Genomic DNA, 18,739 nt, shown 5'->3' on the forward strand with positions numbered 1-18,739 from the left:
TGGCTCCCACTCAAGGAACGCGTCGCGTTCAAGATTTGCACGATTGTACACAAAATCATTCATGCAGATGCCCCAAGCTACATGCTAAACCTTGTGGACCTGCCTCCCAGAAATGCCATAAGATCATCCCGCAAATTTCTTAATTTGCACTTCCCCAGCTGCAAAGGACTAAAATACAAGCTAATACACGCCACCACCTACTCTTACATGAGCACGCAGCTGTGGAATGCACTACCTACATCCCTGAAAGCTATTGACGAAATAAATAACTTCCGCAAATCTCTGAAAACACATCTCTTCCATAAGGCTTACAAAGAGAACCCATAGCCTTACAAAACTACCTTACCTTCCATCCTAACACCTGCCATCTCTCTTCCCTTACTTAATCTTTGCACACCACTAAATGTATCTGGTATAATGGAATGATTATGTCATAACCATACTCTGTAAGCCACATTGAGCCTGCAAATAGGTGGGAAAATGTGGGATACAAATGCAATAAAATAAATAAATAAAAGTTGCTGGGCTTATTAATAAGATTTTCAATTCAAAATTATTGAAGGCTTTACAATCCTTTGAAATCATTCGTCTCCATTTTAACCCAACTCCAAAACATTTATTGAAGACTTTTCAGATCATATACCAGTTTTACCAGCGGTATTGGCCAGCCTCCAACAGTTATTCACTTCACTTGGGTAACCACCGACGTGATGAATATCATCTGCTCTCCTAAACTGTGATAGTAGGGCAGGCATCTCTCCTTATGCTTAAAGCAGAGGTAAAATGCAATCAACGCTCCCAACAACAACCCTGTTGTCCTCATACAGTCTGTATTTTGCCAAGGGCTTCCTCAGGAGGACAAATCATTTAGCCGAAAAACAAATATACAAAAAAAAAAAAAATTCTACAAATAATCCCTGCACAATTCCCCACAAAATTCCCTTTAAATACTCCATAAATCATATTTAAATCGAACATTAATCATACTAACTTTCTGCAGCTTACTGGAAGAGATCGTGACCCCAAGTCATTGTTAATCTATAACCACCACAAAACGCTGTGAATCCGCAGCTTCACTGCACAAATGCCAAAAAACGCTGTGGATCCACAGCTTCACTGCGTATGTTTAAAACTTACTCCAGCCTAGCCTTTGTTGCTGCTTATGGGTACTTTTTGACTAAACTCTCCAATCATATCCCATTTAGAACAGCTGCTTCATCGCATTGTTTAGACACCCCGGGGCCACTGTTCTCCATAAATAAATTGCTGTTCTCTTTATAACAATGCTTTAGATACATCTCCTCCTCTGTTCAACTCCACTTCAATTAGCACCACGTAACGTAAGTCACCTAAAGAATATCCTGCTTTCAACCAATATGCAACCAGAAGATTATAAAGCAGAAGCTGGGGGCACTGTTTGATAGATCTGCCCAAAGGGGTTATCTTCTTAAAGTCATTAAACAAGTATATAAGTGAGCTATGCATGCACATAGATCATGGTTATTTTTATCTCAACCAAAGCAGTGTGAAAATGCACCAGTGTGTTCTCCCATATTCTCAGAATTCATCTATTGTAAGAAAATTAATTTTAAAGTACTGGCATGTTCTGGGCCTGTGGTCACTAAGTATTGTCAGTATTCTACGATAGTTTCCAAAATCCCGATACCACACTCTACATCAATGTTTTATTTGAAGTCTAGTACGAATTGTGCGAGTGACCAGGTGGTTTATTGTGTATTATGTCCTTGTGGCCTCTACTATATAGGCCAGACTTGTAGGAAAATTAAACAGTGACTAGCAGAACACCTGAGTCACATCACATTGCAAAAAAAATGAGGCACCGCTGGCTGCATATTGGTTAAAAGCAGGACACTCTTTAGGTGACTTACATTGCATGGTGCTAATTCAAGTGGAGTTGAGCAGAGGAGGGGATGTATCTAAAGCATTGCTACAAAGAGAACAGAGATTTATTTATTTATGGAGAACAGGACCCAAACGGCAGGCAGAGCTCCGAAGTCTCAATGCGTGGTTGAGACGATGGTGCAGGGATGAGGGATTTAGATTTGTTAGGAACTGGGCGACATTCTTGGAAAGGGGAAGACGGTTCCAAAAGGATGGGCTCCACCTTAGCCGGGATGGAACCAGGCTGCTGGCGCTAAATTTTTAAAAAGGAGATAGATCAACTTTTAAACTAGAATGGGGGGGGGGGGGGGGGGAGCAGTCTTCCAGAAATGCATGGTTCGGTGTGGAGTATCCGCTAAGGATACTACTGAAACAGGACATTTAGGGAACCCCAGTAGAGAGGTTTCAACAATGCTGAAAGTAGGCCAGGTGTGCTTAATGAGAGAGAAGGATAAAGGATGCACATTATCCCCTTCAGCTTCTAAGTAGCTTGTAGATCAAAGGAAAAAACAATCTGAAGTGCCTGAATACAAATGCTAGAAGCCTAAAAAAATTAGATAGGAGAGTTAAAGTATGTAACACTAAATGATGAGGTAGATATAACTGTCCTCCTTCCTCCAAGTCTCTGAGATGCCTATCAATGGAACACCGTGTTAACAGGTTACAAATTGTATCACAACAATAGAGAGCATAAAATTGGGGGGGGGGGGGGGGGGGGGTTGCGCTATATGTTAAAAAGGGAATTGAATAAAATAAAATAACATTCCACATGAAACAAATAGCAGTGTGGAATTATCATGGATAGAAATTCCATGTGTGAAGGGAAGGAGTATTCTTGTAGGGCTGTACTACCGTCCACCGGGACAGAACGAACAGACAGATGAAGAAATGTTTACAGAGATCAGGAAAGCTGGCAAATTGGGCAACACTATAATGGGTGATTTCAATTACCCCAATATTGACTGGATAAATGTTACATCAGGGAGTGCCAGAGAGATAAAATTTCCATATCAACTATTGCTTCTTGGAGCAACTGGTCCAGGAACCGAGGAGAGGGGAAGCCATTTTGTATCTGGTCCTTGGTGGTGTGCAGGGCATAGTGCAAGAGGTTGCGGTGTTGGGTCACCTGGGAAACTGATCATAACATGATCAAGTTTGAGCTACAATCTGGGATGAACCCGCAAAGGACATCTACTGTAGCTGCATTTAATTTTCGAAAGGGCGACGATAACAAAATGAGGAAAATGGTTAAAAATAAGCTAAAAGGATTAGGACACTAAATCAGGCAAGGACGTTATTCAAAAATACCATCTTTGAAACCCAGACCAGATGCATTCCATGTATTTGCAAAGGTGGAAAAAAAGAGAAAACGACAGCCAGCATGGTTAAAAGGTGAAGTAAAGGAGGCTATTACAGCCAAAAGACTGTCCTTCAAAAAATGAAAAAAAAAAAAAAAAAAGACACAAATAATGAAAATAAGAATCATCATAAGCACTGGTAAGTCAGATGCAAAGCATTAATAAAGAAGGCTAAGACAGAATATGAAGAGAAACTTGCCACAGAGGCTAAAACTCACAGTAACTACTTTTTTAGGTACATTAGAAGCAGAAATCCTGCAAGAGAATTAAATTATGAAGGAGCAAAAGGGGCCCTCGGAGGACAAAGCCATAGCGGAGAAACTGAATGAATTCTTTGCTTCAGTCTTTACGAAAGAAAATGTAAGAGAACTGCCTGTACCTTTTCAAAGGTGATGATGCGGAGGAACTGAAAGAAATCTCGGTGAAACTGGAAGATGTACTGAGCCAAACTGACAAATTAAAAAGTAATAAATCACCCAGACCGGATGGCATAGATCCAAGGGTGCTCAAAGAACTCAAGCATGAAATTGCTGATCTGCTGTTAATATGTAACCTGTCTTTAAAATCATCCATAGTACCTGAAGATTGGAGGGTGGCAAACAGGAAGCTAGGAATTATTAGGAAAGGGATGGTGAATAAGACTGAAAATATAATGTCTCTGTATCGCTCCATGGTGCAACCATATCTTGAATACTGCATTCAGTTCTGGTCGCCGTATCTCAAAAAAGATATAGCGGAATTAGAAAAGGTTCAAAGAAGAGCAAGCACAATAATAAAGAGGATGGAACTCCTCCTCTTGTATGAGGGCAGGGAAAGGGAAGGGAAATGGGACTTGATATACCGCCTTTCTGAGGTTTTTTGCAACTATATTCAAAGCGGTTTACATATATTCAGGTACTTATTTTGTACCAGGGGCAATGGAGGATTAAAGTGACTTGCCCAGAGTCACAAGGAGCTGCAGGGGGAATCGAACTTAGTTCCCCAAGATCAAAGTCTACTGCACTAACCACTAGGCTACTCCTCCACTCCTAAAGAGGTTAGGGCTCTTCAGCTTGGAAAAAGAGATGGATGAGGGGAAATATGAGGTCTACAAAATCCAATGAGTAGAAGTAAATCAATTTTTTACTCGTTCCAAAAGTACAAAGACTAGGGGACACTCAAGGAAGTTACATGGAAATACTTTTAAAACAAATAGGAGGAAATATATTTTCACTCAATAAATAGTTAAGCTCTGGAACTCTTTGCCGAAGGTTGTGGTAACAGCAGTTAGCATATCTGGGTTTAAAAATGGTTTGGACAAGTTAATGGAGGAAAAGTCCATAGTCTGCTATTGAAACAGACATGGGGAAGCAACTGCTTGCCCTGGGATTTATAGTATGGAATGTTGCCACGATTTGAGTTTCTGCCAGTTACTTGTGACCTGGGCTTGGCCACTGTTGGAAACAGGATACTGGGCTAGATGGACCATTGGTCTGACCCAGTATGGCTACTCTTATGTTCTTAAGCATTTATGCCATACTCTGTGCAGAGGTAAGTGTGCAGAGTTAAAGATGGAAAAACACAAATGTCCCTAGCTACTTAACTGTGTTAGGTGTTTAATGTGTGCCTTAACACATGTGAACAGTTAACACAGAGTTCCAAGAAATATTTGGAAGTGTGTGAAATACCTACAGGGAATTTCATAATAGGAGGCAGCAAGCGAGCATATGACACACTCAGCATGTCAACTGCTAATTTATTTATTTATTACATTTGTACCCCGCTCTTTCCCCACATACAGCAGGTCCAGTGCGGCTTACATAGTAAAAGAAAGCATCTTACATGTTAAAGAATACAGTAAAAACAAGGAAATGTAGGAATGCAGCACATAATGTGAAACAGTTAAGGACATTGCCAGACTGTGCATTAAGGACATGGCCAATGCACAGTAGCAACTAGTGTCTCCTGTTAGTGGCACAGCTACCTTTCTCTGGGCCTTAATGAGGTCACAGACAACTAACACTGGTACTCATGATCATTACCAAGGAGATGTGCTACTAAAACATGGAATGGGGTGGGGGGAAGCAAACATTTTCAGTAGTACTAACTACATAAAATGTCTTAAGAAAAAAATGACCCTCTATGGCACTTATATGGCTAACTTTGGTCTTTTAAAATTAGTAAATGGCAAAAGTTATCCATTTTAAAATGGGGTATGGTTTGGGGAGGCATTCACAATCATTCTTTCAGCAGTGAATTCAGCAACCGAATGGGTAACGTGTTTATCCCCAAATACATGAATGTCAGGAATAAATATAACTCTTATGTTTTGACTGCTGAAAAAACAGTTAAACCATTTAAAGTTGTACTGCAAATTGACCTCTTTGTAACTTTCTGCTGCTCTCTCATCTGTGACATTTCAATAAATTTCTCCTGGCCCACAGATGTACTGTTTTCTAACATGAGCCAATCATGTCTTACCACTTGGATGGGGCATCCTAAGGGCTCCCGGCTGAGTAAGCTGAGGGACTCTAGAAAGACAAACACTGACATGTCTGAGTGCGACCAGCAGCTAACCAGGAGTCTCACCACAACTCCCCGATCACAGGCTGCGGCACGCAGCCGATCATCAATAGCTGGCCAGAACCTGCAGAGAGACAGAATTAAAAAACACTGGCAGAAGAACATAGCTTTACCTCTATGAAGGACTCCCAACATGTCTTGTGTAAATAGAGAAATTAGGTCTTACCTGATAATTTTCTTTTTGATTAGTCCTTCCCATTATTGTGTCCATCAACCAGCAGGTAGAGATGGAGAACTGAAATTTGAGTTGAGACATCTCTCATAGCATCCAGTCCAGCTCCTCAGTATTTATGTAGACAAAAGCAGCAAGGAGAAACTCAGAACAAAACACAACAATCTTAACTCACTAACCTAACACTAATCAGATGAGCAAACAGGTGTGGACCTCTCTTATCTCTGGACAACTTGTAGAGAACAAGAGATATGCAGGAAGCACCATGCAAGGTGACAGTATTTATTTGACCCATTAGTGTGCACCAACCAAACATCTCAGAAACCTTGACAGGCCTCTGGAATAGTAGGAAGGGTTAATGGAAAGAAAGTTAATAGGTAAGACCTAATTTCTCCTTCCATTACGTAACTTCCCACTATTCCAGAAACCGTGGGATGTCATAAATAGAATCCACCAAGGCCAACCCCACCTCCAGCTGGACATTATGGCTCCCGTCTTGTGTTGCTGACTGCTAACAACACTTCAGGCTTGCTCTTGCCATGAACGTTTGAAGGCCCAAAGAAACTGCTTCAAAGTCTTGTTTCAGCAAGCCTTCTAGCTTCCTATCCTGTAGGTCTTTTAGGGCAATGCCCCCTTCCACTGGCAAGGTCAACTTCTTAGTCACTGCCATAACCAGGGAACCCATCCTAAGAAGCTGCAATTTATCTTTCTCCTCAGGAGGTAATGGGTAGACGCAAGCCATGGCTTTTCCTACTCAGCCCCGCATCCAGCGAGACCCATTCTGCTGTAAATCATAACAATGCATCAGGAAGGCATTAGAAGGACCTCCAAGTCACCTCATGATTGACAATGATAGAACTCCTGACTCTGAAGCAGGAGGCTCCTCAAATAGAAAGCATCACCAGTGCCTCAGAAATAAGAGTACTGGGCTCCTCACTAAGAAACAACCTCAGTACTTTCAGATCATCTCCCTTGTCTAACAGCTCCTTCAATAATGGCTGTTCTGAATAGACTGAGGCCACATCAGATAAGGAGGGAGAAGCAGAGATAGCCTCATCTGCCCACTCCTGGAGGTCTAAATGAGATCTCTTAGGAGCTGTAGGGGCAGCGGGGCAAGAAACTGAAGAACCTTCCCTGCTTCAGTAAATAGGCCTGGTGTAAGAACAATATAAACTCCAGAGAAAACAAACATCCTGACGCAGCTGAATGCCTTGAGGCTGTAAAGTTGCGGCTGTGTCCTATGAGTGATCAGCCAGAGATGGTCCTTACTGCCAGTCGGCCCCGAAAAAATGGCACCCATTCTCCTGTATCAAACCGTGCACTGGCCCTGCTGGAGAGCTCGAAGAACCCAGTATATATGGATGCTGCACCAAATCCAAAGATGTGCTGCCGCCAACCGCTTCATCTGCACCCCACAGGATTCCCAGCTTACACACACTGCAACTTCCTGACACCAGCTGGCAGGTCCCACTGGGAGATCATCACTTAACTGCCTCCACAGGAGTCACCACTCACCCCGTCACCAGCGCAGCACGTGTCCCAAGTGATGAGTTAGGATCCCTCCCCTGCACCAAGTAGAACTTGCAGCCCTCCAAGTGGTTTTGAGACAAAGTTTAGTCGGACTTACCACTGCCAGCTGCTCCACTCCCCTCCCCCCCACCCCCAAAGCTCACAATCTCCAAAGGTCTTACCACAGATTAAAAAGGCTATGCCACGCTCTCCAGCAAACCTCTTTCCTTTTTTTTTTTTTTTAATATTGTTGTGATTGAAAAGGAGAGCGCCACAGGAAACAAGGGAGAGATGAAGGGAGGGAAGAAGTAAATTTGAAGGGCACCAAAGACAGGGATCTGAAAACCTCTAGATATGACTTTGCAGACACCTGCAAAGCTCAACTGGGGACAAGGAGCAAAGCACTCAGAACCAGAATTTGAAAAGTACGTCCATCTACCTGTTGGAGATAGAAAATACTGAGGAGATGGTCTGGATGCCAAGAGAGATAATGTCTCATCTGTTTTCAGGTCTCTATCTCCACCTGCTGGTTGATGGACACAACTATCCCACAGGTTCTGGAATAGTGGGAAGCTATGTAATGGAAAAACTAATTCCCAAAATAGACTACACTGCAGTGTTTCCCAAGTTTGTACTAGAAAATCCCCTTGCCAGTCAGGTTTTTAGGAGGATATCCAAAATGAACACAAATCAAGGTAAGGTATACACAAAGAGTAGCACATGTGAGTTTATCTTGTTGGGCAGACTGGATGGACCGTGCAGATCTTTTTCTGCCGTCATCTACTATGTTACTATGAACCTGCATGAAATTGATTTGCACACACAGCCTCCATTATATGCAAATCTCTTTCATGCTTATTCATTGTGGACATCCTGAAAACCTGACTGACAAGGGGGTACTCCAGGGCTGACTTGGGAAACCCTGGACTACAACAATCATTCATTACAAGTAATCCATCACATAATCCAATTAAATCAACTACTGTCAGCCAGCCAACAACCCCACTGCAAGTATAAAAACTAAGTCATCTCTTAAAACAGTGGTTCCCAAACCTGGTCCTGGAGGCACCTCAGCCAGTCAGGTTTTCAGGATATCCACAATGAATATTCATGAGATGGATCTGCATACAGTTACATGCAAATCCATCTCATGAATATTCATTGTGGATATCCTGAAAACCTGACTGGCCAGGACCGGGTTTGGGAATCACTGTCTTAAACATTTCATCCACTAATCTGTCATTTATGAAATAATAAACGTGTCCAGATGAACAAAATAGAAGGCACAAGGACAAACCAAAATGTTCAGTTTATTTCTTCAAACCAATAAAAGTATTCACAATACAATCTTTGCATGTAAACTGCATGCAAAGATTTTATTGTAAATATGTTTATTGGTTTGAAGAAATAAACTGAACATTTTGGTTTATCTTGGACTTTGTCCTGGTGCCTTCCACTCCTTTTGTTCATCTAGTTATTTTTTTTATGGAAATGTGTTTCCTTTGTTTTGTTTTTGCTAATAAATATGTCCACTATCCAAATCTATCACTTGGTCAGTTTACCAATAAATCATTATTATCAACTAGTAAGGTTACTCTTAATAAATACCTCCATTAACCAATAACAAATCAAGCAGGCCATGTACTAATGCCATAGATCCATCATCTAAGTCATGCACATATGAAGCAATCCAGCTCATCAGTCAGTGAATACATCCATGTATCCATATGTCCAATGCATTCCTTTAACCTACCAAATATACTCACTCATTGATTAAACTTTCATTAGCTAATATAATCTTTCATAAACCAATCCAATCTACCCTCAGCCAACGGCATTCACTCAACAACCCACTGACCAATCTAAACTAACAGAGTAGATACATTTCCTCTGTCTCTTCCCCCCCCCCCCCCCCCCAAAAAAAAAAAAAAAAGTCAGAATCAAGGCGATTTCCTTAGTTTTGTTTCTGGTTTTTTCCCTGGCAGCATCCTTTGCACTCCTAAGCCATTCATGTCCAGCAGTCCATCACCAGGTCCTACCTCACAGGGTTACAGGACTGACACCGGGGCACATAATCCATGACAGAGATGTATATAAACTGCTCAGCATCATCAATAATGCTCAGAATAGCTGCCAGATCATAGGTTCGACCCTCGGAGCACAGTGCAAATGGTGAACTCTGCAAATCAAAAAACAAAATACATCACAAAATTATTCTGGCACCATCTATTCACATCTATTTAACTTTATGTTTCTGTTCTGTCATTCTCCAATGAACTCACTGCTTCAACCAAACTCCAACCCATGTCCTGTGTAATTACTTCCCTGTCAATAATATGAAATAAATATTATAGATACAAACTGTTTAAAACCCCCTTCTGCAGTCCTCTTACTTCCCCCAAAAATCTTGTGCATGAAGGGAAATAAGCAGCCATGCTTACTGAAATGTAAACTTCTGCAGTGTTGTTATTCAGCATCACATGCAGTGGATGAGTGTGGCTTGAATCTGCAGAAAAGGCTCTGGGCCAAGGGTGGGGTATTGACACCCCCTCCTCTCCCAGGTAGCGGTACATCTGGAAGACCTTGTGCAAGTCCTGAGCCAAACAGCTACAGTTATACAGCACCACTCCTAGCTCCTTCATCTGCAAAGCAAAGGCAAATGGCAAAATGTTTTGTGCTATTTCATTAAAGACTTGCTTAACTGCTTTTCACAAGTGAACAAGCAAAGCAATGTATAAATAAAAAAATCAACATTAAGAAAAAAACCCCACAAAATAACAATGTATAAATGTAAAATAAAACAACCCAATAAAAATAAGGGAAATCAAAGCAGGAACAAAATAAAAAGTTAAACGAAACAAAGAACAAACAGCAAGGGGCAGCAGATAACGTGGAACAATAAAGGACACCGCCAGCTTGAGTACTGTGTGGATTAAAGCCAATATGGGTTACAATTAAGACATATTATTTTACCACAAATTCATGCTATTTTAGCATGGGTCCTATTTTACGCAATGAGACTTACTTATCAATAACTGGGGTTAACACTCAAGCATGTCTTAATGGTAGCCCACATTGATAACTCCCCCACCCCTTCATAACATTCAATGACAATAAAAATCAATCACAAAAGGATAGATATTTATACAAACACATCAAAAAAGAAATACAAGAGAGACCACGAGAAGGGAAATACATATACAATAAGCCCCAACATCAGCCCTATATCAAAACCTGTGCAAGGGTGTGTCCACATTCCCAACGCATCATCTTCTCTCATTCGCAGTGGCGAAGCAGAAAGGGTGGAGAAGTGCTAGCAAGCAAGTCCACATGGAACAACTATAGCTCAATACATTCCCGGGCCAACCACCGTAGCCATCAATATCTCTACAGGTTTCAGTGAAGGAAGGTTAACATAGTACTTGTATGGGAGAATATTCAAAACAACTTTGGTCACTAAGAAGGAAAAGACCCTTCTTATCCAACAGAAGTTTGCAGCATCTCCTGAAATACAACCAGTTGGGGCCTGAATTAAAGTGCCAGAGTATAGTAACACCGCCAGCCTGTGCCAGTGTTGACAGCAATTCCTCAAGTCAGTGCAAGCCCCTGTTACTGCTGCTCATCATCATTACCTGGGTTAGAGAGCGCCAATCCATATTGGCACTGCCAATGTAAATATGCTTCTTATCCACTATCCATAGTTTGGTGTGCAGTACTCCACCTGTCAAACGCTGAAAGTCCAAATATTTCACATCAGCACCTACAAAAAATAATATTAATATTGAGAATTAAAATCAAGGTAAGGACAGCACTATTCTTAGCCCTCCCTGTAGAAAGGGAGCCCCAGGCCTGGTTTCCTCAAGGATATTGGATCATGCTAATCACACTCAGCTGAGTTTGGATTTTAGATTTTGTTACTCCCCTTTCTAAATCCAGACTCAAAGTGAGTTGCATGCAGTTACAGAGCTTACAATCTAAGGGTTACATGTACTAATCTATATTAGTGCTATGTAATGCAGGTTATTACTAAACAGTCAATAGTACAAAGAAGGATAAAACCCCAGTGAGGTAGTGAAAAAACAAACAAGCATAAAACCAGTCCAAAATGTCAATAGGCCTTTAATACTCAATTCATCAATCAGCGTTCATGGCACAGATAAAAGAAGTTGACACAGCTGTATTTTGGCAAACAATGCCTGCGTCAGGAGTCATGCAATTCTATGGACAAAAATACATTAACAAATAAGTATAAGAATTAAAATGTACAATTCAATAAAAGAGCGCTGACACTAAAACAAACACAAACTAAATTTATATAACATTAAAAATATATAAAGTGAAACTTAAAGAACTAAAAAGGCATAAATAGCCTTAAATTTAAAAGGCCATTTATATACAGCCATATATGATGTAAATCTGTGAACACCCAAGTTAGATAACTTTCAGAATAATAAAAAAATAAGAAAAAGGGAAGTGACATCAGCGCTGGAAGATGGACGCATGAATACCTTGCTCTGTCGGAGCCGACTGTAAACTGCATATAATCCCAATCCTCCGTGGGTTTTAATCCTCCTCCACTGCACCTCTGTTCGTGCACCGCGATGGCAGCTGGAAAACAACTTGAGAAATACAAGATTCCCGAGATCGCACATCAGGGTCCATGACCGGAGGATTCGGGATCCGATACGGAGGACTATGTGGAGTCTGCAGAAAGTGATGGGGAACTTACAAAGAATGATGTGGTAAGATGGTTCAAGGCATTGAAAGCGGAAATGTCCGAGGTCAGGAAGACCATTCAAGCAGCAGTGTTGGACCTACAGAGAGAGGTACGCAAGATTAGAAATCAAGTGGAACAGGCCGAGGAGAAACTCAAGGGTGTGGAGGAAGAGTTACAAACGCTCCATGCTGAGCTCCAAAAAGAGAAACAAGAACGGGCGACTTTGCAAGTAGCACTGGAGGACTTAGAAAATCAGTCCCAGTGCTGTAATTTGCATTTTAAAGGAATCGCGGAGTTGGTCCAAAATAAAACCTGTGCCTACGTGGTCCAGGAGATATGTACTTTTATTCTGATCCTGGTAAATGGGGAAGTGGTAAATGGGGCTGCGATTGTGGCCACCATTAAGTTGGATAGGGCCCATAGAAGCTTGGGGCCCCAACATGAAGGCCTCCCAAGGGATGTAATTGCCTGCTTTCATGATTTTTCAGTGAAGGAAGCAGTGTAGAAGAGGGCGAGGTCCCTTGGAGAGCTACAGTGGGATAATTGTAAGATCACTGTGTTCCAGGATTTGACCAAGGCCACTCTCCAGCGAACCAGGGAACTCCGGGACGTTACCAAATATTTACAACAATCTGGACTTCATTATCGTTGGCTCTACGGGTTTGGGCTTTTACTAACTGTGGCAGGTCAATCATAGAGGAAAGCTCTATCAAATTCAGGATGCAAGGACCTCTCAAACATGCGTGTCACCAGAGACATCAGCTCCAGAGAAACAAAGACAGAAATCCACATGGCAGAAAGCCCGCCCTAGTCGGGAACTCTCAGTGCAGCTGCGTTCCACTGTGTCAAATGCAACCACCTAAGATTTTGGGCTGTTTTTGGGTCTGCAGATTGCTATACTTTATCATGGTATTTTCTGAAGGGACTTTGAAAGGTGGCCTTTGATAGACATAAGGAATGAATGCATATGTGGCTGCAGTGTGTACGAGTATGGATGGGGGTATGGTTATACATGTGAATGGGAAAATTGGATTATGAATGGTGGGAAGGATGATATGTGGAGTATGAAAGGGGTGGGGGGATGGGGTCAGGGTACTTTTGTTTTCTGTGTCTGTTCTGGCGGCGACGCTCTTCCACAGGGAATTCGCTGGCAAGTGGGGGTGATGGTCAGACAGTACGAGGGATGAGGAGGGGGGGGGATTATGGGAGGGTTGGATCAGGCAGGGATTCGGGTGTGATCAAGGAATATTAATGGGTTAAATTCTTCAGGAAAGCTTAGCATTGTTCATCAAGAGTTGCAACACCTTAAGTAGGATATTCTTTTGCTCTAGGAGACACATATTCGCAAACAGGATGTCTCCCTACTTCACTATAGAGCGTCTCTTTGCCTGTTGCCGCCCAAGTATAACAGTCTGCAATTTGCTCAGTGACCAATTTAAAATTCCCCAGAAGCAGGTTCATCTGAACTGAAACACCATGCTCTCCTCATAGTAGGTGTCAGGAGCTTTGCTTGACCTTCAGCACTGTGCCATTGCAGCATTACTAAGTATTAGGTCACTGACCTTTGATTTTATTGCATAATTTATTTGTAAAAGTCATTAAAATTTAATTATTAATTAAATAATATAAAACATTTACTCCAGTATGGAAGGCAGATACATATAATATGCTGCATATCTGGAATAGCTTAGCGCTATAGGAGATCACATAGCCTATTTGCTTTATGATGCCTCCCTTCTGGTCTATTCTTGTTAAGCTTATTTGGTATTTTTTGATTATCCAAACTTTGTCTCTCACCACTCTTCTTCGGGTTTGTTCACTCCCTTTGCTGTCTTATATTCCCTTTTGAGGAGTGACAGTTGTTCCCTTATATATTTTGTACAGTCTCCATGTTTACTGCTAGCTGATTTCTACCGTGAGGTAAAAATCGCTACCATGGCTGAGTAAAAGACCCCCTTAGCCAGAAGTATGTGACATTATTCATATTTTTAATGCACTTCAAAACTGTTAAGTTTATATTGCCATTTTTGGTGCAATGTTGGAAATTTTTTTAGCCGCCTCCTTTCATGTATAATGGTCTATTCATGTTATATCTGAGGAACATATCTTTTCTTATTATTCTTTAATTACCTAACTTGGTTCACAGGTTTACATTAGGTATGGCTGAATATGTATTGTCTTTTAAATTTAAAGCTATTTATGCCCTTTTAATTATTTAAGTTTTACTTTATATATTTTTAATGTTATACTTATATAAAATTAGTGTTTGTCAGCATTTTATTTTTTTAATTTATACATTTTTATTAATCAAACAGGTTGACAACATTCCGGAACCACAGGTTCCCTCAACATTTCAACTTACAAATATATAAACATTTTTCCACAAGCCTCTTTTTCTCCCCCTCCCCCCTCCCCTCCCCCCCCCCCCCCCCACCCACCCTCCTTCTCTTATTTCTTTGGTTTATCCCACCCTCTTCATTAAATTTCCCCAGCCAAAAAAAAACTTTTCCAAATGTATCCATTCCTCTGCATTGGGATTAAGACGTCCCTTGCGTCTATCTGTCATCTTTTCCATAGCAGCTACCAATCTAAGTTTCTCTACCCATTCTGTCTTTGTGGGTCCCCCGGTTTGTTTCCATTTTAGTGCCACAATTGTTTTTGCAGCGGCCAGACCCATACACATTATTCTGCTTTGCCACTTCTTCCCCCCTCTATTTCCCCAACCCAAGAGACACCATTTTGGATCACAGGGGAACAAGATACCCACCATCTTGGTTAATGAGTTTATTACTTCTTTCCAGAACACCTGTAAAACTGGACATTCCCACCAAATATGAAAATAGGTGCCCTTCTCCTTCTCACATCTCCAAGAGGTGTCTGAAGCATTGGGAAACATTGCCTTTATTTTATCTGGCGTATAATACCATCTACTCAATATTTTATATGCATTTTCCTTGATAAGGACACAAATGGATGCTCTCTTAACTTCCATACATATTTTCCGCCATTCTGCTTCTGTAAATTCGGTCTCCAAGTCCCGCTCCCATGCATACATAAATGGCAATTTTACAAGATCCCTTCCCCTGATATAGTCGTAGAGTTTAGTGATCCCTTTCCCTCTAAGGTATATATCCCCCCACAGATTTTCAAACTTTTCACTTTTAATTGGGCCCTCTTTCATCCCCTTCTCTTTTGTAATACAATCTTTCACCTGAAGATATGCATACATGTCCGTCTCAGGCAGGTCATATTCCCTTCTAAGGTCTGTAAAATTTTTAATTAAACCATTGTCCAGGAAATCCCGGAATCTAATCAAACCCTTTTGGAACCATATAGAAAATTCCCTACAGTCCCTCCCACCTGGGAATCCAGGTTCCTGGATAACCCAAGCATAAGTAGATTTGTGCTGGGTTCCCCGTAACCTTTTCTTGAGCATTCCCCACAGCGTAAGCAGATGAGAAACAAAAGGGTTTAACGCCATCTTCTTATAATTAACTTCTGGAGTAGAGCCCCACAGAAGGGCGTCAAGCCGCCCCCCCCCCCCCGAACAAAAATCTGTTCCAACCTAGTGATAGGCGACAGATCCACTTTGCTCCATACTCCAATTTGTTTCAGCTGAGCTGCCCAGTAATACCAAAGTATATTTGGCATACCCCTTCCTCCTTGCTCCACCGCCCTCCATTGGGTCCTCCGGGACAGTCTAGCCTGCTGCCCTCCCCAAACAAACCCACCCAGCTCTGTTTGTATCTTCTGTAGCTCCCCCTTTGGGACTGGAATTGGTAGGGTTTGGAACAAGAACAATAATCTAGGTAAAATATTCATCTATATGGCTGCTATCCTACCCTACCAGGATAGCCAGCCCATCTTCCATCTACTTAGGTCCTTTCATATTTCTCTGATTAGGGGAACATAATTCTACATACAAGCTGTCTAGGTCACACGGAATCCAGATACCCAAGTATTTAAAACTAGTGGTTACTACCCTGAATGCAAAGTGTCTCCCCATCTGCTCTTTTTCATGTTCTGATATTGTTATTCCCATTATTTCAGATTTGTCGAAATTTACTTTGAATCCCGACAATGCTCCAAATGAATCTAATTCCCGCACAATTATAGGTAATGTCAGCAGTGGTGCTCCCACATAGAATAAAAATGTCGTCTGTAAATAATGCCATTTTGTGATCCCTCCCCCCATCCTAACCCCTTTAACATCCCTTAATTCTCTAATTCTTTGGGCCAGCGGCTCTATCGAGATCGCAAATAGTAGTGGGGACAAGGGGCACCCCTGCCTAGTTCCCCTTTGAATAGCAAATTGATTTGACCAGCCCCTATTCACTTTAATCCTGGCCACCGGTGTTGAGTACAAGCCTTTTACCCATCCCACAAAAACACTTCCTAATCCCATCTCCAGCATTACATCCCATAAATACTCCCATTCGACCCGGTCAAACGCCTTTTCAGCGTCGACCGTGAGGAGTGCTAGGGAGTCGCCCCTTTTCTGTGCCCCCCAGATGATATTTAGAGTGCGTCTAATGTTGTCTGCTACTTCTCGTCGTGCTATAAAGCCTGGCTGATCCTCATGTATCAGGGCGGGAAGTATCTCCTTCAGCCTCTCAGCCATAATTTTAGCTAAGATCTTAACGTCTATATTAATGAGGGAGATCGGTCTATAGGATCCACACACTGTTGGGTCTCGGCCAGGTTTTAACAATACTGAGATCCCTGCTTCTCGCATACTTAATGGCGGATTGCCCTCTACAAAGCAAGCGTTCCCAATCCTCACCAATAATGGCCCTAACTCCTGCTGAAAAACCTTATAAAATTTTGCCATGTACCCATCTAAACCAGGTGATTTCCCTCCCTTTAGGCCTTTTATGACAGACAGCACTTCTTGTAAATCAATCGGAGCTTTCAGCGCCTCCCTTTGCTCCGGTGTAATCCTTTGCAATTCTAAGTCCTGCAAGTACTCTCGTGTTACCTCTTTCTGATGCTCTTTTCCTTTAGTATACAATTTTGTATAGTATTTCACAAATTGCTCTCTAATGTCTTCATCCCTATAGAACATTGCATGTTTTGCTCCTTTTATTTTAACAATTGTGTTTTTCACCCTTTTCTCACGCAACCTCCTAGCGAGCATACTTCCCGCCCTGTTACTAAATTCAAAAAATCGCTGTTGCATCAGGCGCCTCTGAAATTCCATCTTTTTCACCTGTATAGTTTGCAACTCTGATCTCCACTTGAGGAGTTCCTGTAACAGTTGTGTTTCCCCTTCCCGTTGGTGCCTAGCTTCTTGCCTCACCAATTCTCTGCGCACCACCATTTCGTGTTGTTCCCGTACCCTTTTCTGATAAGTCCCCTTTCGAATAAGGTGTCACCCGATCACCGCCTTTAAGGCATCCCATAGGGTCCCCTCCCTCACCTCCCCGTTATCATTGATTTCTAAATACTCTTTAATAGTTGTTCGGATCTCCTGACAGTCCCCCTCCTGATCCAGTAAGGCTTCGTCAAGCCGCCAGACCTGTCTGCCAACACGGCAGCCCATACCCCCCAATGAGATCCATACTGGGGCGTGATCAGATGCATGTATACTTTCGATTTCCGCATTATTCACCACTCCCCATAACTCCCTACTACACCAAATCGCGTCGATCCGGGAATAAGAGCTTTGGGCATGTGAATAGTGAGTGAATGTTTTTTGGGCTGGATGGTGAAGTCGCCACACGTCAATTAGATCTAATTCCCTCATCAATTTTAGTAATAGACGTCTACTATTCCCTCCCCCTCCCATCCGTCCTTTGGAATGATCCAATTCATCGACCGGGAAGTTAAAGTCCCCCCCTCCCCAAAATGACCCTGCCTTCCACAAAGTTCATCAATTCTACTCTGATATGCTCATAAAACTTTCCCTGACCCACATTAGGGGCATAAACATTTATTAATGTGAGCGGACCACTGTTAGTCCTCCCCTTAATTGCAATACATCTTCCTTCCCCATCTTTATAGATGGCCTCTTTGACAAATTGCAAGTGTTCTTTCACGTAAATGACCAAACCTCCTGTTTTACTCCCCCTGGGATCAGCCAGTGTAAAGCCTTCTCCCATACCCTTGTTCAAAATTAGTGGTGTGTCCTGTGTCCTAATATGGGTTTCTTGCAACATAGCTATGTCCCATTTCATTCTGCGTAGTTCTCTAAAGATAATACTTCTCTTTTTTGGGCAGTTTAAACCATTTATATTCCACAACCCCACCCTTAACCCCCCTCCCGCCCCTCCCCGGAATCCCCCCTCCCCCCTCCCATCCATGGGCCTGTCCCGCAACTGGCTGCCACCCTCTCCAGCCAGTTTGCCCTTAAGGAAGTGAATCCCTCCCAGATCCCGGCCATGCAACCTTTGAAATGAAAACAAGCTCTATTCAGCACTTCCCCTCAGATTTCCCCTCAAACCAGAGTCACAAGTGTTCCCCCCTTCCTTACCCTTCCAGCTTTCCCTCTAACCAAAATTATGTCCTTAAAGTCTGTAT

The 18,739-nt window shown here is 42.1% G+C and overlaps 1 protein-coding gene across 5 annotated transcripts in view; it reads right to left on the reverse strand.

Annotated features, from left to right (window-relative positions):
- LOC115480684 (phospholipase D3-like) overlaps nt 1-18,739 on the reverse strand; it is a 72,764-nt gene that overhangs the window by 10,898 nt on the left and 43,127 nt on the right. For 3 of the 5 annotated variants that reach the window (XM_030219516.1, XM_030219515.1, XM_030219514.1), the window contains exons 8-11: nt 11,136-11,263; nt 9,945-10,145; nt 9,543-9,682; nt 5,721-5,886 (exon numbers count right to left, since the gene is read on the reverse strand). In XM_030219516.1, coding sequence (XP_030075376.1) covers nt 5,721-5,886; nt 9,543-9,682; nt 9,945-10,145; nt 11,136-11,263 — 635 coding nt within the window. The remainder of the gene's footprint in view (nt 1-5,720; nt 5,887-9,542; nt 9,683-9,944; nt 10,146-11,135; nt 11,264-18,739) is intronic. The other 2 variants (XM_030219518.1, XM_030219517.1) reach the window with 1 other exon arrangement.

The sequence above is a fragment of the Microcaecilia unicolor genome, chromosome 11 (genome assembly GCF_901765095.1).
Source record: "Microcaecilia unicolor chromosome 11, aMicUni1.1, whole genome shotgun sequence".
Classification (NCBI taxonomy): Eukaryota; Metazoa; Chordata; class Amphibia; order Gymnophiona; family Siphonopidae; genus Microcaecilia; species Microcaecilia unicolor.